Genomic DNA, 25,449 nt, shown 5'->3' on the forward strand with positions numbered 1-25,449 from the left:
GAAAATACCATGTATTTTTATTGTTTTTAATTATAGCTCTTCAATGTGAAAAGTTCAAAGTTCATCATTCACACCATGTGCCTTCTCTGGATGGTAAAGAGTTTATTTGTTCAGTTCTGGTTTTGCGATTCATGTTTGGAGAACGATGGAGTTTTCTTTTTATGAGGATTTATGTGATTTTCTCATTTACTCCTTTCCTCTTGGGTGTTTAAAGGAAAAGCTTTGAAGTCTAACACATACCATTTAAAATATGGTTGTATAAGAAGCTACTGAAAGTAGTGTGGGGATTTTCTTTTCTTTTTTTTCATGTGTCTTTACCAGGTCAAAAATAGCGTACCTCTGAACCTAATTTCTGGTTACAGCAGTTAAAGTGAGACATGTCAACATCAAGAGCTGCACTAACACTAACATTTCACGAGATTAATTAACAAAACATGTTTTTACACTAGATGAGGTAGGTAAAAATATGGCCAGTCCTTGGCCACCTCGAAGATTGTGGAAAAGCCGAACAAATCTGCACAGAATCAAATGACTTCTTGATGGGGTGATTGTCCTCATTACCCCACAGGCTACCTTCTCCAAGGGACTCACGTTACACACAAGTTATTTTATGTTTTCTGGAAGCAGCTTGTTGATTTTTCACATTTATTTACACTACCCCTACTTTTTTTTATCTAGATTCAGCTGCCAACTCCCCAAACTGCGGGGAACATTTAACAATAGATGCTTTGTTTAACCAGCAATTCCTACGTTAGCTTTCTCCATGTTTCCATCCAGCAGCAAGGCAGTCCATCTCAACTCCTGGAACCAATGGGAGGCCGGATCTGTTCACTCAATCAATAAGTCAGTGATTCTATTTAAAGATATGCTTCTCAGCGACACAAGTCAATGTAATGTATAGTTTGCTGTCTAGCATTTATGTGTTTAGTGTAAGGTTTTTATCTTAGATTGACTTTATACAACAAAGCACCTCATTTTTCATTCGAGTACTAAGTTAGTTCTCAAAATGATACTGGATTTTTATGTCGATACTGATCTCGCTATTTCGGAGTTTCAATACCGATTTATCAGGAGATAGTCATTTTGTTTAATATACACACAAAGCACAAACAATCCTGGTACAGATCCCTTAGACACTCTTTGTAAAATAAGCATGTCTGTACAGCATGTTCTTGTTACTTATTGGCCAACATATACACCGATACTGATATATCTGTAATAAGCTAATATTTGCCAATATAGCTGCCTAGACAGTGATAATAATAAATATGATGATATATGATGATAATAAAATAAATCTGAAAGGAGAGTGGACTCAAATCCACCCGGTGGCTCGAAACGTGTCTCCAAATGAATGTTCCGTAAAGCTACATGAAAATCAGCAACACGCTGCTAACACGTTGCTATATCGATATGAAACAGTGATAATACTGTACGTCAGTGTTGCCCCCAAGTCCCCAGAAATTCAGTTATTGCTGATTTAAAGAAGAAAGTGTACACTTCCTTAGTTGCAAACACTCCAACTCTGTTGCAAATAATTTATTTTTAACAAAATTAACTTTTTCAATATTCAATACACCTTTTAATTACCGTAGGTAAATGTTTAGTTCAAAGACCTTTTTTTTTACATTCTCATAGCAGGAAAAGCACAGGTGGGACAAATAAACCTAACAATGGCTCAGTGCCACAGGAAGTCATGTCAGTGAGCCATTATGCACTGATATGGGACATTAATATTATTAATCACAGTTGTGCTTTTCCTGCTATGATGTCAAAAGGTATTCAAAACAAACACCTGCAATATGTAAACATACAGCCAGCATTTATTTTTTCACAGTCATTGTAGGAAAATTGTATACCATTCATTTAAGAATTCATACCTACTCTTAAAAGTGAATGCGCAATGTATGTTGATGTATGTCATATCATATATCTGTGTGGGCAATACCAGAATGAGTAATGACAAACACTTAAAAAACAGGAAATTTAGAGCTGAGTGAGAAAAAGTGGAAAGGAAGGATAAAGTCTACCGAGTCGGTAGACATGGTAAACCAGGGAAGGGTGAGACATATTTTTGGTCTGTGGTATGAATTCCATACTTAAACTAGAATGCTAGCAGCCTGAACATGGAAACTGAGATCTCAAGAGAGGACTGCTGGGAGCCGACCAACAGCAGTCTGAGACAGTACTTCTCTGTTAGCTCAGAGAGTCTGTCTTTTTTCTTTGATGCTGCAAACTGTCTTCTCTCAGTAGAATTAAGAGGACCACTGGCTTCATTTTTGCTGCAATCCAACCCTTTAAGTGAGAAAGTATTTTCAAATAACCACAGTGGGTCTCTCCGTTACACACACAGCCTTGTGGATGCACTCACAGTAGATGCTCGTACAATAGATCGGTGTCTTTTTCTGTAACTGTCAATGCTGGAATTTCACACCAGCATTGCAGAATGCACACATCCACCTTAACCACAAGTTGGATAGATTCATCATTGCACCTCTCTCCCAGGTAGGATCTGTCATGGTGTGATGGTGGTTCCAGGTTTCTCTGACCATTGCTTCTCAGGAAATGACTCAGTTTTGCCTGGCCCTAATACGTCAGCCATTAGTAAGAGAAAGGAAAGTATGCAGGTAGCAGTTGTCGTCTTGCTCCCACGATTGCATGTAAAACATTAGTTGATTTACAGTGGGACTCTGAAAGCTCTCCAGGCCTTTCTCTTCCTCAGATATCGTTTGGGAGTGTTAAAAGTGAGCCTTTAAGCCATATAAGCCAGGTACAGCATAAAAGCCAGGTACAGGGGCAAAGGTGCAATAATAAATCAACTGACTTTAGCCATAAATTGGCCAAAGCTTTCAGTAAGTGGATACTGCAACCATTAAATGTAAGAGGGACCTAATAAATATAATAACAAAAAGGATTCAACATGGTACACAGATTTTTGTATGTATATTATAAGGCATGGGATACACCTTTTAATGGGACCACATCCCTCCGTCTCTGTCCTGGGGGCAGTGGAAATACGTCAGTGGGGGGTTCTCCGATCTGATCGGGTGCAGATGTGATCCTTTGGTCCCCAGAGAGTAACCAGGTGGACTGGGGGAGCCCACTGCTGTGTACCTAACCTTCCTCACTTCAGTCACACAAACGGCAAACTAGAAACATCAAAGCCCTTCTAAATTATTGAGTCCCAAAGGGGGGGAAAGCTTTTAAACAAGCCAGCTCACCCAATTAGGCTGCATCAACAATGTGGCACTGCTACTTTACAGCAGAGGTTGATGTTTCTATCTGACAGGTTTAGCTTTTCCAGGAAACTTCAGTGATGAATTAGAAAAAATAAGTGGGGCGGGGTGTCAGTAGGACCATACGGGTAAAGAAACTTCTAGGGGGCAGAACTTCTTTGGTATTTGGCATAGATGAAATTTAGTTGTAACATCCCCGACATTAGCTTTGGTCAGGCTTTTAATTCCATCGAGGCCTGCACATTTTTAATTAGATGAGGGAAGAATGCCATACTCTTCTCTGTGCCCCGGTGTGGGAATGAGGTTGTCTGTATTTCTCCTGTTTGACTGGTTTCCCATAATTTGTTTCAAATCTCATTGTTTCCAGTACAAGATAACAAAGCCCAAGTTGGAGGGCTGTTGTGAAAGAGAGTCATGAGTCTGCAAATTACATTCCTTCACTCAGACACACGTCAGCATTTCCTCTGTGCTTCTGGGAATACAGTTTAATTTACCACTCTGTAGTAAAGCCAATGTGTAATTTAGATGCAATCTGGAGAAGCTGTAACATGGCTGAGAAAACACTAAACACCTATAAATAAAAAACGAGACAGGAGCAGGAGTCTTAGCTTTGGACAGCTCTTCTATATAAAAAACATCCTTCTCTGGTTTAAGTAAGATATACGTGTATATGCCTATGCGTGGTTTCTAGACAAACATTTGTGTACAAATGTATTTTCCGTGATTGATATCAACTAACTAACTGTAACTTGTGATTGTCAATTTAATTATCTGTTGTGCTGTAAGTACAATATATTATCCATATATTCACCCATTCACACATTGGGCTTTTATATATGTAGAAAAAGTAAATCAGAGACTTCATCTTCACTCCAAATAATATTACCAAGCCAAATCATGCAATGTACCCTGATTGTGTTATCCTGACAGGCAACCAATAGATGGCATCAACATCTCTAATATTCATACGGTGTCTGTTCTGTAATTCCCAAAAAAACCTCCAATGATTAAATAACATTTCGGATTTAAATATGTAAATATTTGAGAGAAAAACATCCTACAGTGTCCAAGTAAGTAAAACAGAGATGATTGTGTCACTCTGTTAATCTTGTAAACAGACTCACAGGTACTGCAGGGAAATCAATTTACATGACATCATTTAGACCACCTGCTGCAGCTTGTCTTCTCAACAGAAATGTCTTTATGACACATAGCAACCACAGATACCACGATGACATCACAGGAAAAACATAACCTCATTATAGTTCTGAGTTCACTGGTTGTTTACTTGGATCATAAAGGTTGCTTGAGATATTCCCTCACACAGTTTTAATTCTGCATTTCCTGACATATTGATCTATCATGTGTCATCATATATATATATATATAGCTATATATGCTCAGCAGAGACCTGTGTGCACACAGAGGGCAGCAGATAGGCCAAGGGACAGGGCAGAAAGTGTCAGCTTCAGCTGTTAACCACAATTGTGGGGAATACATGGGTCAGTGTCATGTACAGTACAAACTAGGAAAGAAGGCACTGCTGTAAAAGAACTAAACCCACGTTCTTCATGTGCAAACTAAGGTTGATTCCCTACTTGAGACATTGCAATGTCTAGCCACACACTGGATACACATGTATGTCTTACTTGAAACAAAGCCATCCCAACCATTTCCTTGACACCGGATATATGTATATATATATATATATATATATATATATATATATATATATATATATATATATATACTATATATATATATATATGTAAGACATGTGTGTGTGTGTCCAGTATGTGGCTAGATATTGCAATGTCTCAAGTAGGGAATCAACCTTAGTTTGCACATGAAGAACGTGGGTTTAGTTCTTTTACAGCAGTGCCTTCTTTCCTAGTTTGTACTGTACATGACACTGACCCTTTTGCACATGTATTCCCCACAATTGTGGTTAACAGCTGAAGCTGACACTTTCTGCCCTGTCCCTTGGCCTATCTGCTGCCCTCTGTGTGCACACAGGTCTCTGCTGAGCACACAGAGACACCCTGTCAAATATGCCTGGTATCCCAGACTGGCCAGCCTCTCAAAGGGAGCTGTTGTCCCTCTTTTTTCCGATTTTCATGCCACAGCTCTGCATCCTGCTTTCTCAGGCAGCAAGGCTAACTATTATCAGACAAAAATCAACACCCTGGATAAGAATTTAAAAGAGGAATGCCTCTGCTGACAGGTGCCAGAGGCACTTAAAAAGTCTTCCCACTTTGGTTTCATTGCAATTGCAGATGGAGTTTTTTTTCTCAAGCTGATGTCTTACTGCCTCACCACTGTGTAGTGGAGTAGTGCTTTGAGTTGATTTACCACTGTAAAATTGTAGTGTGTATGCACACAAACTACTATGACGATTGTCACACTGTTACAGATGTTTTTAAACATGAGTTAACTGATTTATTCACCGCTTGGAAGTGCAAAAAGCTGTAAACACAACATATGCTCATGTTATAAAGTTATTATGGTGCATTTGTTAGGAAACAAGTTCCTATTTACACACCCAACAGACACAGAGAAACATACAAGTAGGCTTTCATTTGGAGTCGGGTTTCTATCCATCTGACTAAATTCAGTCCAATATTCACTCTTTTAGCTCTGTTTTGGTCTCCACAGGCTCCTGAGAGAAATATATGGCTCTTTAGCTGCTAAATGCTCGACTATATGTCGCTAACTCTGTCTGTCTGACATTAGCTGTAACTAGTGCAGTGCCCGTTGAAAACTGTTTGGAACGGGCCGATTGCTTGTAAAATTCATGAAAACCAAATTGTACCCCAAACCACTTAATATGCAACTCCACTGTATAGCCTACTACTTACTGACGGTGTAGGCTACTTGTACATCAGAGGAAGACATTGTACTACTACATTTACCTGACAGAGAACGTTGCAGATTCAGAATGTAATCACAAAATATCACGATGAAAATATGGAGTAATCAGACATTAGCCTCATGGACTCATGGCAGTGCGCTAACCACCCGGCCCGTTATGAGAGCTAATATCTGCGTTAATCAACCACCAGAACCGGACTCTGTGTGTGTGTGTGTGTGTGTGTATGTGTGTGTGTGTGTGTGTGTGTGTGTGTGTGTGTGTGTGTGTGTGTGTGTGTGTGTGTTTGCGCGCGCAGAGAGAGAGAGAGACGGTGTTGTCTCGTGTTGTATGATGGTTAACGGATATAACATTTCCACAGAGGTGTTAATTTCCATACAGGTTTAGTGGCTTGACAGTTAACGGTGAAGTAGGGGATTTGATTCTCGGAGGTATTTTGGCGACAGTAATGTTATTAGTGTTGTAAGTTAGCAGTAGACTTAATTAACCCGGGGTGAGTCTGATGAAAAGTGCTGTGTCTGCCCAGTTCAGCTCTGAGATTTTCTCACATTGCACAGCGCTGTGAAGGAATAATCTCAGAGATTACGTTATGTTCTGTCTCTGGTTAGAAGTGGTGACTATAGGCTACAGTTCACAGCAACTTAATACTATATAGTGTCTGGCTTTTGTTTGATATTTAGTGTTGGCAAATGGCTTTTTGTTGAGTTTCCTCTTAGCGAAAAAATAGACACTGAAAAGCGTAGGGCCTTTTTTTCGCCAACCGTATTCCACACAACAGTCGCGATGTTCCTTTCAGCTATCCGCTCGTGCTCCAGGAAAGTGAAGAAAAGTTAGTCTGGTATATCCAGCAATCATGTAGCTAATGTTGGAAGCAGGAAAAGAGTCAAAGGCGGTAACACCCCCCCTCCCCGCCATGGTCCCTATGTGTGGGAATCTGAAACATCGTTAAATTCGGGAATTGTCGTTTGTTTATTCAAAGTCAAAGACAGTCCAAAGTAGTGCAACTTTGGACATCTTTGTGGGTCTGAGGTGTATTTCACATTTTAGCTGCCAAAGCTCCGCTGCTTTCTTCGACCCTCTCTGTCTCTGGTCCTTGCTGTGCTCACTCAGTGTGCAGTGTGAGGGGGGGGCGAGTGGCCAGCGGCTAGAGCGGCAAAAGCCAATGTGTGCTTCTTTTACCAATATATATTTAACCGTATCTTTTGCATTTCTAATCCAAACAACGTCAAACTTGGCACTGCACTTACTCGTGCCCGTAGCAAGACACGTGTCAAGTTTGAAATCCGATTTGAAATCCATTTGAAATGATGCGCATAACACACAGACAGACAGAGAGACAGACAGACGTTCCTGCAATTTATAGATAGATAGCTGTTAGGTAGCATACAGTGGGTTTAAAACAGCTGCCTCCTGCAGTCCAAACTGACACTGATGAGAGCAGTGAGAGTAAACCAAAACAGTAAAGTCATGGGCTGTAGAACCAAATCAATAAGCAGAAAAATGCTGAAACACTCAAAAGAACTGTAAGATTGGGTGATAGTTGTGGGTTTGTCACTATGTGCTTATTACATATAGTGATTTGATCCAATGTTAATGTAAAAACATAGGGTGCAACTTTACATTTTTGCGAAATGACAAAAGTTGGTATTAAACTTACATGCATAAGGTAAACAAAATGTCCATTAAATCTTGTGTAAGTCTAAAGGGATGCATTTGTAAAAAAAAAAATCACTTGGAAGCCAGGTAGTAGGTCATTCACCTATAAATTATACAGATCCAAGAGATGAGCAATGATTTGTAGCAATACCCAAACAAAAGCAGTTGCTAGGAAAAAGTGTGAGCAACAAACTGGAGCTCAGGATGGAACCAACGACATCATTCACCGGTAGAAACTAAAGCCCAGGAGCCAGTTGGACCCACTGATGTTCGTGTGTGTGTGTGTGTGTGTGTGTGTGTGTGTGTGTGTGTGTGCGTGTGTGTGTGAGAGTGCGTGCGTGCGTGGGTGGGTTCGTGCGTGCGTGCGTGCGTGCGTGGGTGCGTGCGTGCGTGCGTGCGTGCACACGCAGGAACACAGTTTTGATGCAGACGGTCAACACACCCATACTGGACACATGGGGCTCATGAGAAATGAAGGAATGTACTTCAGTCAGCAGTTACCAATGTAGAGCCCTCACAAAGCTCCTGAAGAAATAAAACTAGCAGCTATAGTAGGACAAATAGACCATTTCAATACATTTTTATCATCAGTGTGGAATTATGCTTTACAGCCTATGGTGCATGACAGCAAATGTGGTTTCATCCTCAATAAAAGCTAGAAATACTGTAGCTCACACTATTTTTAGTCATACCCGTCTCCCCCTTCACCTCCATATGAGCCGCTTTAGATTTGTGTAACCATATGGGAGGCAGACCTGCTGGAATCTACACTGAACAGCGCACCAGCAGCAGTAGCCAAAGAAACCCTACACTGTCAAAACGAAGTGTGGCCCACACATTTCAATGACGCAAGTGGAAGCTAATTTGAAAGCCTGCCAGTGGAAATGTATACACGTTAACATTCATACATAAAGACAAAGACAGTCACAAACAAACCACAAGCAAGGACCACCCTGGATATATATTTTTTTCTCTCTCTCTCTCTATGTGGTAAGAAGTTCCTGTCTTACGTCTTACTTGTTACAATGACAACATGATCAACCACTGACCGTTTGTGAGGGTCAGGGGTCACAGTTCAGCCACATCAACCAGGCTTTTCAGACCACAGCTGTTACAGCTTTGTGTCTGTTATTAACTTGATGTTTGTCCTCAAACACCAGGGCTTCTTTCCAATATCTTTGTCCTAACCTCATACTCACTGTTGTGATAAAAGACCCTCCAAAGGCCATGTAAAGACGGGGTATTTTTGCTCAAAGCAGGGCTAATAAAGGCAATACCCCACATGCAGAGAGGAAATTAAGTGTTCCTCCCTTCACTCTCCAGCTTCATCTTTGCCACAGGGTGAAAGAAAAGTGCCAGACAGTAGCTGTCTTAAAGCAGGCTGGTGGTCTGGGGTTGGCAGAAAATGAAAGTGGTGACTTAAAGGTCAAGGGGTGACATGGGAGGTGAGGAAAGTAGTGCACTTACAGAGAGGGAAAAGCATGTGTGGGTGTGTGTATCGCAGGGGGTCTTGAGGAGGCTCAGAGGAGTTCAAATGGATATTCAGTCAAGTCTTGTGTTACGTTCTTTTTATTTCCTCCCCTCATTCCCTTCTTCCTGTCTGTCTGAGAGGGATTACTGCGTGTGTGAATGTAGTGCAGCTTTGCCTGTGTCTGCAACTGTGCATTCACACACTATTTGATTATGCCTTTGTGTAAACGATTCATGTAAATTTAAAACCTCAATACAAGAGGTAGGATTACACAATGGCCCTTGTCCTGGAGAACTCTGGGATTTAAGAGCCTAATTACCAAAGGAAACACAGGACACAGAAGAAAACCAACTCATGTCAGACCTGAGGTGAACAGACATTCGACAAGGAATAGAAGCAAAAAAAAAGAGAGTAAAGTAGAAAGGGGAGCAGAGAAACACGCGGATAGACTAGTGTGAAAAGCAGCAAGTGTAGCTGTCGAGTTCTTTCCAGGAGTGTCTGCTTGACGCAGTCTTGATTAGACCCAGATGTACTGAGATCACAGCTGCGGGAAACATGACTGCATGTGAATTTAAAGGATTGGGAAATCGACCATGAATATGACTGAATATGACTGAATTTAGGCTGAGCTATACATGTGACAAAAAAAATACAAAAGGATGCAAATGTACAAAGAAGTGAAGTGAATGCTGCCGACTTTGTCAATCTTGCCCCAGACACAGGAAGTTGCAGCATTGCCATGTTAACTGCTGGCACTCAATAGACTGAAGGGCACAACGCCATCATGGTCGTGTGATGAGGAGAGAAATAGATACCAACGTGTGCAGAAAATTGGTCCTCAATTCCTAAAAATAATCTCCACTAAGAAATGTGAACTAAAACACAACCTGGGTCATATCTGTATAAGGAAACACACCACACTCCTGACCACCATGTAGTATAACATTCTGAAAAAAACACAGCACAAAGCACTAATTTTAATGTCATAAAACCATCAATAAATGTGCAAACTAATGATTCTATCTCTCTATTATTCTACATTTACATTCGGACTAAATACATTATATTTGAAATGAATTGAGAAAATGCTTTTTATTTGACTTTGATGTTCCATTAACTAATGTTTCTTCCTATCATATTCTATCCCACCGTTCATCTGTCTTCTGCTTTAACATTTAGAGCTCACCATGCAATAACAATGTGTATTATTATTCCTGTGACACACCCAGACTCCATATTTGAGTCGTAGAATACTATTTGTTTTTTGTGAGTCGTTTTTTGTGAGTCGAGCAGTAAAACACTTTAATAATTTATCAGCTTTATGTTGCCTACAGCTCAATATTTTGGAAGAATAATTAAGCATGCATTGCTTTTCTTCTACTTGATTCCCACATCAGTGTGCCTCACATTCTTGTGACCTGAAAGGTGCACAACTCGCAATACTCCAAATTAAGAAATGGTTATGGTTATGGTTATGGTTAGGGTTAAGGTTAGGGTTAGGTGCCTTGAAGTCAACGGTCACAGCGCTGCCTGGAAGGTGACATTGGGGGCTTAAAACGCCATCAAGCATTTGATATATTTAAATAGGCTGGACCCGGTTATACAGAGGCCCCCAAACTTCCCGACACTATTTTGCAGCGATAATCCCCCCACAGCATCCCGGTGGGGGAAATGTTTTTGAAAGTCACATCAACCATCCGTTGATGTGACTTTTTGTTAGCTACAGCAATACACCAGTGTGTCTTTACAAACAGGATTAGGCTATGCATGAAACTTACTGCATGAAACTGCATTGCTTTGCTTTTATGTCAACATGATGTTTCTCTTAAAGACGTTAAGGACTGTGTCTGCTGTACGTGATAACAGACAACAATTTGGGGAAGTTTCTTCATGCTCTGTATCCAGAGCAGAAGGTTGGAGGGTGAAACTGCTAAAATGGGAACAAATGTCTGTTTCGCAACATGGACCATGCCTTAGAGATCCCAACATGACCTGGGAAGGCAGAGGGTTAAAAATCCGAATGGGATTGTGAGCAATGGGAAAGTTTTATATCAGTAAAGCATCTGCCAAAGAGTTTCATATTTTTTCCACCTTGGAACAGAAGGTTTTACAGCCATATACTTCCAAGCTGTTTGTTTTAAAAGAAATTGCATGATATTGTATCAACAGTGTTATTTATGCTATGTGCTGGTCAAATGAGACTGTCACCAAGTGTAGATCACTTGCACTGCAGAGGAAGAAGCTGGCATAGAAAATAAAAAAGGGATGTTTTTAATGACTCATAATCTGACAAATCTTTTTTGTCTTACATAACCCTGACTTGGTAGTTTTCCCTGTTTTTGGATATCTAAAAACAGCACATCACATTACAATTAAGCAGGTTTAAATTGATCAGATTACAGGTTAGTATGACTTACAGTACCTTCATCCAATGTAGTGATTGCAATTATCCAATAATAAGATAAATGTACGAACAACCAAATTATTTTATGTATTTTATGTGAGCACAATTCTTTGAACATGTATAGAGTGATTTTGAGTAAAGGAATACATCATCAATCATTTAAGAAAACTATAAAGTAATGCAGAAGCTGTGGAGATTACACAACTGTAAAAAAAAAAGTGAATAAGAGGAAACACACTTGGTGAAGGGTCACACCCTCGGGGGCCAATTAATACCCCGAAATGAACTGAAGTCTTAGTGTGTGTTAAAATAGATCTAGAAATGTAGTCTGCAGCCTTTCCTCGTGACAGGATGGAGAAAGGAGAAGGACAAGAGAAAGTCTTCCTGTGACTCTTGTATCACCAGCCTACACACACGCACGCACGCACACACGCACGCACGCACACACACACACACACACACACACACACACACACGCTTGTCTGAAACATTGAAATTGTTTTGCCAAGACCAGTCAGTGTCAGATCACTTTTGTTCAGAATACAGATAAGAGAGGAAGAAGGAACTGCACTGAAATTTTGATGAGACTTTACTGACACATATCAGAAAAATTAACAGGTTAGTTACAAGACATTGCATTTTATTATTAATTATTATATTAAATTAGGAAAGATGTGCAGCATGTACTAACGTATTGTGTTGATGTTGAAATTTTCTGACTACTGATTTATTTCAAAGGCTAGTGTACATAGAGACATGAAAACCAGATATTCTGTGAATGTAATCAAACAGCAATAAATACTGCTTTTAGGAAGTGTTAGTGTCATTTAGTGTTTTTTTATGCTATGACACATCTCAACATAAATTCAACATTCAACACAATATATCTGCAAAATTGCGAGGCTGTTATCGTGGATGTTATTTGGTATGGTGGTTAGGGTTAGAATGACAAAGTGATTCTCGGAGAGTATCAGACTTAACTTTGCAGGTTCAAGTGTTGTTGGTATTTTTGTTTGTTTGTTGTTTGAAGCAATTTTTAAGAACATACTGAGAACAACTATTTTCTTTCTTGTATTTTTAAGATGACCCTCATGGAGAGAAACACAACTTTGCCCCTGTTCCTTGGCAATCACAGCCACACCAACAGCAGCACTTGTTCCCGTGACAACGTTTTGAAGACGGTGGTTTTTCCTGTTCTCTACTCCTTTCTCTTCGTGGTGGGACTGCTGCTCAACGGCGTGGCGGTTTGGGTGTTTTTTCGCATCCCCTCGAAGTCTCACTTCATTATATACCTGAAGAATATTGTGGTCGCGGATGTCATCATGACGTTCACCTTCCCTTTCAAGGTAAGGTTTAACTGGTACCAATTACTTACGGCATGAGGCACACTTTAACTTTTAAATTGGTTTATTAGTTGTAACTAATGGCTAAATGAATGGTTATTGAACCATTTCTAATACATCCTTCCATCCATCTTCATCCGCTTATCCGGGGTCGGGTCGCGGGGGTAGCAGCTCCAGCAGGGGACCCCAAACTTCCCTCTAATACATTAGTAATAGGTAATTTGCATGAGCAACATTTTGGTTGCTAGATGTTGTGAAAAGTCTCTTGCTGGTGAGTCATTCATAGTCACTTCATTAATACATGCTCATGAGTTTCTCTCTTCTAATAAGGCATTCAATCTGCAGTTATAAATGTAAATAAGTCATTAATAAAGGGTATTAAACATACATTTTGAAGTTAACACATGTTAATAGTCGTTATTAAAAGCTTTAGTGTGTAACTTTTTGATGTTAATGAACACAATTACATTCAAGCCATTGCCAAATGAGTTGCTACAAAGTAGGGCTGCGCAATAAATAATTTTTTTTATTGTCATAGCAATATCAACTGGTGCAATATACAAACCACAAAAGACTGCGACACATTGCCCAAGACACTCAGTGATGTTTTGTGTTAGCTGAAAGAGAAAAGCAGCAGCACTTTAAAATGTAATTTATATTTAATTCAATGTTCAATTTGTTCCATAGAAGAATGTTGGAAATGATTTTCACTGTAAACAGCAGAAAGGCAATAGTGAGAAACACTTTAATATCTGTTAATTTATCGCAAATAATACCTTTATCGCTATATTCAACAACGTTATCGCATATCGCATATTTACCTCATATCGTGCAGCCCTACTACAAAGCTAATTAAGACTATCAGCTCCACACAACTCTCTCTGTATTTCTCAGTATGGCTATGTTCAGAAGACTGTGTTGTCCGGTGACTTTCCCGCGCAGAAGGTCGAGTGAAGATAATTACCTCTTCTTAAGAGTTCATCATGTTTCTTTTTTTAAGATTATTTTTTGGGGCATTTTCAGCCTTTATTTTGACAGGACAGCTGAAGACATGAAAGGGGAGAGAGAGGGGGGAATGACATGCAGCAAAGGGACGCAGGTCGGAGTCGAACCCCGGGCCCGCTACGTCGAGGCATAAACAACCATATATGGGCGCCCGCTCTACCAATTGAGCTATCGGGGCATCATGTTTTTTTAATCCTCCGTGTCCGCCTTGGCTTCTAGCAACTGCGTGGAGGAGGGCTGCAGGCACGTGCGCTATCACAGAAGGCTTGTGTCATGTGGACGCAGCGACAGTGTTGTTGTCATTAATTATTACTTATTACTAATTCCTCATGGGGCCGACAGAAACTATGGACTATAGCTTTAAGGCTCAGGAGTTTCTCAGTTCCTAATAAGCCATTAGCAAAACGTCATCTGCAGTTATAAATGTGTTGTTTACAATAATTTGCAGTTGTAAATGTTAATAATGAGTTAATAAATCAATCGTGTGCCAGATGCCCTGCAGCTTAAAAGATAAAGTAAGTGCAAGTGTTGAGTCTTTTACATGTTGCTGTTGTGTTTTTGCAGGTGTTATCAGACTCCAACATGGCTTCCACTGGGCTGCGCTTATTCGTGTGTCGGGTCTCCTCAGTGCTCTTCTACCTCACCATGTATATCAGCATCCTCTTCTTCGGCCTCATCAGCATCGATCGCTGCAGAAAAACCCTCAAGCCCTTTAGGGGGACTAATGCAGCCCGGTTGGCCCGTCGCAAACTCCTTTCCGGAGCCATCTGGGCCTTTCTGCTGGTTCTGTGTCTGCCCAATGTGATCCTGACACGTAAAACCCCAACGTCTCCATATTTCAAGTGCAGCAACCTGAAGACAGAGGGTGGGCTGTACTGGCATGAGGTGGTAAATCATGTCTGTCAAGTGATTTTCTGGAGCAACCTTGTGACTGTGATAGTATGCTACACTCTAATCACCAAAGAGCTTTACAGATCCTACGCCCGCACTAAGGCCCACAGCAGTGGAGGGACTGTATTGGGGGAATCAACTCAGAAACCCCACCAGGCCAAAAGAAAAATGAATGCAAATGTGTTCCTGGTTCTGGCTGTGTTCTTTGTGTGCTTTGTGCCATTTCACTTTGCCCGTGTGCCATACACCATGAGCCAGACTCAAAGGGTTCTCTTTGATTGCAAACTCAAACTCTTCTTCTTTCAGCTCAAGGAAAGTACGCTCTTCCTGTCATCTTTAAACTCTGTTCTGGACCCTCTCATTTACTTCTTCCTCTGTAAATCCTTCAGGACCACTCTGTTCAAGACCCTGCGGCTACCTCCAGGTACCTGTAGCAGGCTAACAGGGAGAGGGTCAGACACGGACACAGGCAGCAACGCTCTCAGAAACTCTTCTGTCTGTGCATAAAACCACTGGGCATGATAAAGAATTTTGTAATGTGGTATCTGAATGTGCACATTCTGTGATTATGTCCTGTTTTTAAGAATAGGATACAATCCAAATTCAGCTTTTTGACAACACATTTAGAGAAATACAGTCGTTGACAGACACAGTGATCTATTTTCTGTCATTTGTTGTAATCAACATGTTGATCATCACAATGTTATTACCATCCCTTTAAGAACCTGTCCTTTCAACATGTTATTGTCTGTGAAAACCAAACTGTGTCAAAGAAGAACTAGCGTGTTTTCTTTGTTTTTCTTTCAGTTCTTCATTCCACCTAATAACAGCATGAAGTTCCTTTTTTATTCTTTTCATAGCTGCTAATCTAATGTGATGCATTTATCTACAAACTGAAAACTAACTCTACATCCATCAAACCATCAACATCTTACAGATAATATCCTGTCAATACAAAGTGATCTTTTATTGTTGCATGTGCATGAAGGCAGTTTAGTTGTGTTTGCATTGATTGATTATTCAGGATAATCATATGGATACATGTTATGTCTACATTTGTGATTTATTGTCGTTCAGTTTTGCTGCTAACAATGATCCTCCTCTATGTATGTAAGTAAGTAAGTAAGTAAGTAAGTAAGTAAGTAAGTAAGTAAGTAAATAAGTAAGTAAGAAATGTGGGTGGTTTCCAAATGAATGAGTTGTGTGTATGGTTATTTCCTTCTGTTGCAACCACATGAAAAAAGAAGGGACTTACATGCATAATAGAGGAAGTATGTGGTGTTGTTATTTGTTGTGCATGCCTGTGGATTGGGCTATAGTATGTGATTGGCACTTTTCACGTAAGATCAATACAAAGTGATCTTTTATTGTTGCATGTGCATGAAGGCAGTTTAGTTGTGTTTGCATTGATTGATTATTCAGGATAATCATATGGATACATGTTATGTCTACATTTGTGATTTATTGTCGTTCAGTTTTGCTGCTAACAATGATCCTCCTCTATGTATGTAAGTAAGTAAGTAAGTAAGTAAGTAAGTAAGTAAGTAAGTAAGTAAGTAAGTAAGTAAGTAAGTAAATAAGTAAGTAAGAAATGTGGGTGGTTTCCAAATGAATGAGTTGTGTGTATGGTTATTTCCTTCTGTTGCAACCACATGAAAAAAGAAGGGACTTACATGCATAATAGAGGAAGTATGTGGTGTTGTTATTTGTTGTGCATGCCTGTGGATTGGGCTATAGTATGTGATTGGCACTTTTCACGTAGGCAAATATTAAACCCCATATGGCTCTCTCAGCCAGTATCTACTTCTCACTGGGAATGTACTGTGTATAGAAAAATAAATACACTTTTTGAACTCCAAGCACTTGTATCGTTTCAAAATTGAACCATTAATCATATGTCCATGCAAAGCAATTATAAATCCTGAAATCCACTATAATAATATAAATAAATAAGTATTTGAGCTTGCTATTGTCAAGTTTATCAATCCACATGTGTGACCAAGGTAAAACAAAACGATTGCAAGCTACATTTTCACTAAATGACCACTGCACTGGTAAAAAGAACATAAAGACTTTTATCTTTTCAGCCATGTTGGAACCAGTAGAAATAAAGCAACCTGGATTTGATGTTTTAAATAGAGAAATGACCTCAGTGTCGCCTAAAAACACAAAGCTTACCACAATCTATGTTATTTGAATCCTCCATCGCCCCCACAGCCGCTCACTATTCATGGATTTGCATCGCTCTAGCTGAAAAGGCAGACAAAGGCTGACTTTGGTGATTTATCTTGTGGCAGTTTGAAGTGAAGGAGATAAACATTGCTGGTGAGTGACTTCATGTTAAATTTTTTTTTCAGATTACAGTGAGAGGGGATTAGAGAAACAAACGTTCTTATTGGTTAGAGGTATAGACTGTGTGATTTAGATTGATTGATTGATTGAACATGAACATGCATGAGCACAGCTTAGCATCCCTTAAATATGATTTACTTAACTGTATCTATCATGGGAGACAGTAATTGGGCCTGGTCGGGGAACTCTCTTAAAATGTAATGGTCTCGAGCACCAGTAAACTGTGATCTTTCTGTAGAGGGGGAGAAATATCTTAAAATTAACACATTTTGTAATGATTTTGGACTGTTTAGTTATTATTAACGTAAATATATAACAGTCCTATAACATTGTATATGAAAGCATATTGCTCCAAAGTTTTATTTTAGCATTCTCTCTCAGAACCATTTAAATCAAACAAGTACTTACTTTTACTGTTGCGGCTGTTATCTGGGTTATTATCACTGGTAAATTATCTTTACAGTATATTCACTCTTAATATCAATCCAAATTGAACTGCACAAATGAGCACATAGCATACAAAATGTAGACACTGAATACACTGTTGAGGTCAATCCAGGTAAAACTCTTACTGAGAACACTTATTAAATCTAAACCAATTACAAAGGAGACAGATTAAAGACACTTTAAAGCACACGTGTCAAACTCAAGGCCCGCAGGCCAAATCTGGCCCCTTGCAGATTTAGATCCGGCCCGTATATCAATTTGGGTTCACAATACATTTTGGCCCGCCTAGTTGTGCACCAAACTAAAAACACAGGAAAGTGTTTTATAAACTGCAATTACCTGACATTGAGAGCAGAATATGGCAGATTTGCCGACTGAGACTCAGAAATTCGCCCAGAAGAAGCAGAGAGAGAGTTTTCATATTCAGGCTAAGAAACAGGTTGTTGTTAAAGAAATTATCATTGTTTTTGCTTTATTTTCTAAATTCTATTACGGCTAAGGAACTCTTTCGATGACTTTTGTAGGGCTTCATGTCAACAAAAAGTGTACAAAAATGTCGGAAAAAGCAGCAAATGTACAAAAATGTCTGAGAAAGCCACAAAAAAGTCGGAATAAAAACAACAAAAATGAGGAAAAAACTACCATAATGTTAAAAAAAAAGTGACATGCAGTAACTAAATCACGTCAATAAAAAATGTCTGGCCCTTTGTGTGATTCTCTTTTTCCAGTGTGGCCCTTAGTGAAAATGAGTTTGACACCCCTGCTTTAAAGCAACACAAATCTATTGTGAAGAAGGGATTGTGACTAAAATACCAGTCTTTAAAAGTTGGCAATTCTGTGCAGTATATGTACATGTAATGAAATAAATATACAAGCCAGGTTTATTTTGCTCTAGTATGGTGAAAACATCTCCAACAATTGCAAAAGTGCAAGTGTCAGGTTTTGCGTCAGGGATGCATTCAAATGCTCTGGTTGAGCATGCAAAACCAAATCATAGTAACAAATGTCTTTTAAACTATAATAACCAATGCAAATGAGGTCCAACGGGGCAAGAAGGAAACATTTAAAGCAGTAGTAAGGCTCAGTCTCAAACAAGTCATAGGCAGGGGCCAATTCCAGTAAAACTCATCCCCCTGGCCCTTCCCTCTGCCCTAAAACTGGATGTTATTTTCACGAATCACTAAACTCATGCCAATGCACCATTGATCAAAACTGCTTGTTTCACTTTAAATGTGTTGAAACGTAGTTAAGAAATGTGAATCAAAAGCAAAATATCTGGATGTGGGTGTGGTCTACAGGGCCTAAAAGACTCACTGCTTGCACACAATTTTCGATCCCACGATCTGATCACAGGTGTAAACCAGTTCTGTATTAGAAAGATAAAGGCAAAACAAGTTTTTCTTTGACATGTGTATGTTTGTTTTTTTCAGATTTCATGATGGTGTCCAACAACACACAACCCTTCTCCTCTGGCTGTGCTTCTTCCAGCACTGTGACCGTAGATGTGGCCGTCTCGTACCTTTACTTCTTCTTGTTCCCCATTGCGCTACTGCTCAACGGGGTAGCAGCATGGGTGTCTTTGCACCTTCCGTCCACCTCTACCTTCATAGTGTATCTCAAAAACCTGGTGGCTGCTGACCTGCTCATGACCCTGATGCTCCCACCGATGGCAGCCAGCATGCTGCCTGGAGCAGCAGCTGGGTTAAGGGCGTTCGACTGCCGTTACTCTCGTGTCCTTTTCTACTGCAGTATGTACACAAGTATTACTTTATTGGGTCTTATCAGCCTTGACCGCTTCTTCAAAATTGTTAGACCATGCAGAATGCTGTTGGGACAAAACGTGGTCCTCAGTCTTGTAATGTCCACCTTGGTTTGGGTGGTGGTATTTGGCAGTACAGCCATCCCAACTATCATTCTAACAGATCAGGATCCTGTTAATATGACAGGCGATTTCTGTATGTCCCTGAAGGGTCCAGCAGGTGTGGTTTTTCACAAGTTTGTGGCTCTAGCTATGGAGAGTCTTTTCTGGCTTGTCCTCATAGTGATTGTGTTTTGCTACATCCGCATCACCCTGAAAGTCCTGCAGTCCTTCAGAAACTCTGGGAGCAACAACAGCCACGGAAAGCAGAGGACCAAGCTACGAGTCTTCCTGATCCTTCTTGTGTTTTTTGTGTGTTTTCTGCCTCTCCACATGATGCGTGTTCCATTCGCACTGTATGAAACTGCTGATACTGTCGTATGCGTTGAAATGTGGTTGACAATAATGTATAAATTGGTCCTGTGGCTCTCTGCAACTAATACCTGCCTGGACCCTCTTGTCTCCATCTACCTGTGCAGGGAGTTCAGAGATAAACTGGTTGATATGATGAAAGCTAGAGGGATCTGTGTCGGGTTATATTCAGGTCAAAATGAGGATGTTTCACAGTAGAAAGGAGAAATATCAGTCATCAAAGGCTGTTGGGTTACTTATATTAGTTTATTTTATGGAAGCGAGAGAGCCTTAGCAGTGTGGTCTTACAGCAACTTTTGATCTTTAAATGTTATTTTGTACTGCCCTCTAGTGGCCTAATGACGATTAACATCTAGCTATAGGTCCATTTAGACACACAAAGAAGAAACATATAAAAATACAACATATAATAAACATGATGTAAATTTTATTGCAAAACATACACCAGGATAAATACACCACATGTATTATTATATTCTAACTTAGGTGGATTTGACCCACAACACAAAACAACACACAAATGAATGTTAAATCTCAGTGGTCATGTCTTAGAGCTGTGTGTCTTTATGCATGTACAGTGTACTGCATGCATGTATCCATAGATATATGTATTTATTTCTGAGTGTTATGGTGAGACCTATATCAATACATTTGAGTTTGAAGTTGTCCTTTGTTTAGTTTTTCTGTGTTGGGTCACTGCAGATTGTCTGTGTAATGATATAACTGGGTGACAACAATATAAATGGGTTTTAAGGGGGAATGTACATGACAAATATAAAATAATATAGGAGTAAAGTTTAGAACATGTAGATTATCCCCTCCATCATTATTACTATTTTTTACATCAACAATTATAAGCGAGTGGAAATGGGGACTCAGTTTTTGGGCTGCACAAAAGAACAATAAACGCATCCTACAGTCCTAAGTGTTGACCTATTATTTCAAGTGCTGACAAATGTAACATAAATCGTTTCCATTCTCATAAATCCAAATTTAATAGCTTTCCTGCAAAAGAGCCTTGTTCAGTTGCCAGAAATTCTTTTATTTGAATTAATGAACTGTATTCTGTTCTTCATTGTCTCATTAAATGATCGCATATTTACTCTCTAAGTAATAAACTATGTGTTTATTGTTTTATTGTAAATATCAAGTGCCAACAAGTGAAATAAAAACATTGAAATTGAATACACCCACTTTGTAAGTCACCACAATACTACACTCCAAGAACAATTCCGGTCACTATTACCATACAGTGTACCAAAGATTTTTGATTAGTTTGACGGAAACGGAATTGAACCTCCCCCCCCCCCCTTTATACAATAACTCCTCTTGGCAGCTATTGCACTTCCTTTGTTTAAGTAGACAAACAACTCCAGTGTAGCCTGTGGGACATTTTGGTAGAACACCCTGATGATGATGCCACTGTGCCACTCACTGCCGAATCAGCTCTATAATTCTTGCAGAAACTGGTGCAAGCAATTTAGTCAATCAAAAAAGGAATATTACCCAAGTAGCAAAGAATAAAAACAAAACAAAAGAAACAAGGAGAACAGACAAGAGAGAAAATGACTTGGGTGCTCAGCTTTTCTAATCGAAGAATCATCATCTGCTGCAATATTTCTAAAAGGGAAGTTTATTTTCTTCTACCAGCAACAAACAACACACTGATGGTGAGTGTGGAGGCAATGATGTGTATTTGGCCTTCCAAATGATTCTCAGAACCAAGGGCATGTCAATACCAGGATTATTTGCTGTTCTAATGACTCAGAGGATGATGACTAGCATTAAACATGGCCAAAAGAAAAAACAAACATAAATGCTTCCAGCTCCATTTTAAAGGTGAGACAGATATGGTGATATGGAGGTTCATGTGCAGGCCAAAGGAAGCACGGTGCCCCCTGAATCCAAACGTTCACTCCATCCAATGCCTGCCCATTGGTGTTTACACTGTGGGCTGGGTGTATGACGTCTGTTTTTGCTTTTGTCTAAAGACCAGAGAGTTTTTCCTATTTTTGCATATGTTCTGATAAATTGCCATTCTTATCACAGCTGAAACGTTGATTTGTTTGCTAGGAAAAACAGCAATGTCTCTTGAACACCCTGAACATCAGTATATTGTCACACACGTCCATCTTGCAGCTTTGCCTTCGAGGAGAGTGAGTGAGCCAAGTCATCGACTGTAAGTTATCTTCAACACGTATCTTTTTTACATAATTAGTTCATAATGTAGTATTTATTAATGATAGGTTAATCTGTGATGATAAAAATAGACAGCTAAGGAGCTTATTTTTTCAACATCTCCATTTGAAAGAAAAACACCCTAATACAATGTACTATAATACAAGAAAAGCATAACATATTTACATAGTGTCTCAAAAATGACAGATATTGTAGTTGAAATGCTCACAACTACAGATTTAAAAAAAAACAAAAAAAGTACTCGTACGTTGGAAAAACAACTGCATCAATCTTAAAAGTCAAAGAATTAGTTAGCATTTTTTTCCAAAGTCACAACTGTGAACACGCTTGTACGTACGTACGTAAGCTAGGACGTACTGTAAAGAAATGGCTTTGACTTGAGTTTAGTAAAGTTAAGTTAGGAAAAAGAGGCAATCCTACTAGAAGTTGTTTTCCCATGAAAATAAATGACAATCTTTGAACAAATGGTAGGTTGCCATGTGTCGAAGTAGTTACATCTTCATCCATTCTACCTGGCAAAGTCTATAAAATAAAAAAGAGCTGCAAGGGAAACCTCACGTTACTTAATTCTGAATTAATTGTATTACACAGGAGTATATATATATATAATGGAAAAGATTATAATAAAAAGAGTCTTAAAAACTAATTTATTTTCGCTACTATGTACAGTAACAACGCACTGCTCCCTTTGCTTTGCCCAGCCTGCAGCCTTGACTCAAATAAGCAGCGGATAATGGATGACGATCTGAATGCTCCCTTTGACAGTCACCAGCAGAGTGAGTGCAAAAAAACAAAACATGAAGTTAACCCTGACAAATGATTTACTGTCGATTGATTTCTCTGAGACTGTGGGACACTATTAAAATCATCAATTGTCCAAATGATATTGCACTTATTCACAGGGACAGTTTGTTTGTTTAAATGCATGATTTCAAGCCTACATGAAGATTATGTTAAGTTGTGGCTTCTCTTTCATTCTCTTCAGGTGCAGTGATGACAGTGAATCAAACTTCTTACGATAAGTGTGATAACTTCATTTACAACCCAGATGTCGTCCCAGCTCTCTACCTTTTGATGTTCCCCATAGCTTTGTTGCTGAATAGTGTGGCAGCCTGGGTGTCTCTGCACCTCAAGTCCACCTCCACCTTTGTGGTGTACCTGAAAAATCTAGTAGCTGCTGACATTATCATGACATTGGTCATCCCAATCAAAGCTGCAAGAAACCTGCCGGTTGCGTCAAGCACATTAACAATACTTTCATGTTATGTCAGTATCATTTTCTACAGTACACAGTACACCATTATTGCCTTGCTAGGCTTTATCAGTCTGGACCGTTTCTTCAAGATCATGACGCCCCATAGCAAGTTTAGTCAGAATCTGACCTTTAGCAAACTGATGTCAGCCTCCGCCTGGGTAGTACTCATTGGAGGCGCAGCTTTACCAAATATCATTTTAAGTAACACATCAGTGGCCAATATGACAGAGGTCACTAGCTGTATGCAGCTAAAAGGAACGGCTGGACTCATATTCCATGAAAAGGTAGTGATTTACCAGAATGTTTTCTTCTGGCTCGTCAGTGTGGTCATTGCGGTTTGCTACATTTGCATCGCAAACAAGGTTATCCAGTCTTTTCGAAACTCCGGCAGCAGCAACAATCAGGGACAGCAGAAGATCCATCTACGTGTTTTTCTAGTTGTCATTGTGTTTTTTGTGTCTTTCGGACCATACCATATTATCAGGATCCCATACACCTTTGAACAGGTCAAGGATTCTTCCTATATCGGCTGCTCTTACTTTACCAGCAAGTTCTCCAAGGAACTGAGCCTCTGGCTTGCCAGCACAAACGTCTGCATGATCCCACTTCTCTACGTCTTTCTGTGTCGGGAGTTCAAGGAGAAACTGGTGTCCATGAGTACAGATGTGTCCAACTCATTCCAAGTAGCCTTAGCAGGCAAAGCAAAAGTCCCTTCACCACAGAGTGGAGTCTGATAGAGGTCATGAAAATACTCTAATATCGACTGTTGATTTGTGTCTATCCTACTGTCTACTTTATTCCCTTATAATGCCCATATTTAAAGCTGTCTTCAATTTTTTTTACTTTATCCTTGCACTGCTCTATCATTTTTATATTACTATGTCTACATTCCTTGCAATATTGGACTTACACACACTCTCATAGAGCACCTTACCTGCCCTGTCACTGCAAGCGCCTCATGCTTATACATCCCTTAGTACATTCATGTTGATTTTTTATTTAGTATCTTTTCTTTGATTGTCCATATTATTCATGTAGATTTGTTTGCTTTTTTATTTGTTATTTGTTATTTTATCATCCTGTTTATGATGTATGTGTATGTTGTATGTGATGTCTTTAAGCTACTGGGACCTTGAATTTCCCCTTGGGGATCAATACAGTATCTATCTATCTATCTATCTATCTATCTATCTCTCTATCTATCTATCTATCTATCTATCTATCTATCTATCTATCTATCTATCTATCTATCTATCTCTCTATCATCTATCTCTCTATCTATCTATCTCTCTATCTATCTCTCTATCTATCTATCTATCTATCTATCTATCTCTCTATCTATCTATCTATCTATCTCTCTATCTATCTATCTATCTATCTCTCTATCTATCTCTCTATCTATCTCTCTATCTATCTATCTATCTATCTATCTATCTATCTATCTATCTATCTATCTATCTCTCTATCTCTCTATCTATCTATCTATCTATCTATGTCATGGACTGAGCTCAGATGTTACTGAAGATTTTGTAGACTAAAAGTAAGATTATTGTTCCACGTATATATTAACATTTAGCTATTTACTGCATTTACTTTTTAACCCCATATAGAAGTTGTGCTGTTTCGTGTCTTATCAATGTTGCTCTAATTAGCTTGACACCCATTAACAGGAAATGAAAACAATAAGGATGGACGAGATAAACAGTAGGACACATGAGGGTGCTGTTTTTATGTATTTATGAGACTGTAAATGAAACTGCTATGCAAAGCAAGTTGAGTTAAAGCTCATTGACATTTGCTTCTCACACTTTAGTCCTGTAATGTTTGTGGTGACAGTAAAAATGGCTCAAGACTTTGATAAGCTGATGTGCAATGTGTTTATCTGGCCAGTCATCGGTTCGCAGCATGCTAATCAGTGTCTAACAGGTAACTGCAAAGACTAAAGGAAGACTGTTTGATTGATAAGCCAGGGATCTTCAACAGGGGGTCCGGGACCCCTTGGGGGGTCCTCAGACTCAATGCAGGGGGGGCCTCAAAATGATTGTTTAACATCAGTAAACACGAATCCAACGTATTATTAGCAGATATAAA

The 25,449-nt window shown here is 39.4% G+C and overlaps 1 protein-coding gene and 1 pseudogene across 1 annotated transcript; both read left to right on the plus strand.

Annotated features, from left to right (window-relative positions):
• The first annotated feature begins 12,097 nt into the window (after positions 1-12,097).
• On the plus strand, positions 12,098-16,734 carry p2ry12 (purinergic receptor P2Y12). Its single transcript, XM_078246023.1, has 3 exons — positions 12,098-12,254; positions 12,719-12,982; positions 14,549-16,734. The coding sequence occupies exons 2-3, from the start codon at positions 12,719-12,721 to the stop codon at positions 15,380-15,382; spliced, it is 1,098 nt and encodes a 365-aa protein (XP_078102149.1). The 5' UTR covers positions 12,098-12,254; the 3' UTR covers positions 15,383-16,734.
• A 2,378-nt stretch (positions 16,735-19,112) lies between these two features.
• LOC144513988 (P2Y purinoceptor 13 pseudogene) lies at positions 19,113-20,102 on the plus strand (annotated as a pseudogene).
• Positions 20,103-25,449: the final 5,347 nt, after the last annotated feature.

Source organism: Sander vitreus, chromosome 3 (assembly GCF_031162955.1).
Source record: "Sander vitreus isolate 19-12246 chromosome 3, sanVit1, whole genome shotgun sequence".
In the NCBI taxonomy this organism is placed as follows: Eukaryota; Metazoa; Chordata; class Actinopteri; order Perciformes; family Percidae; genus Sander; species Sander vitreus.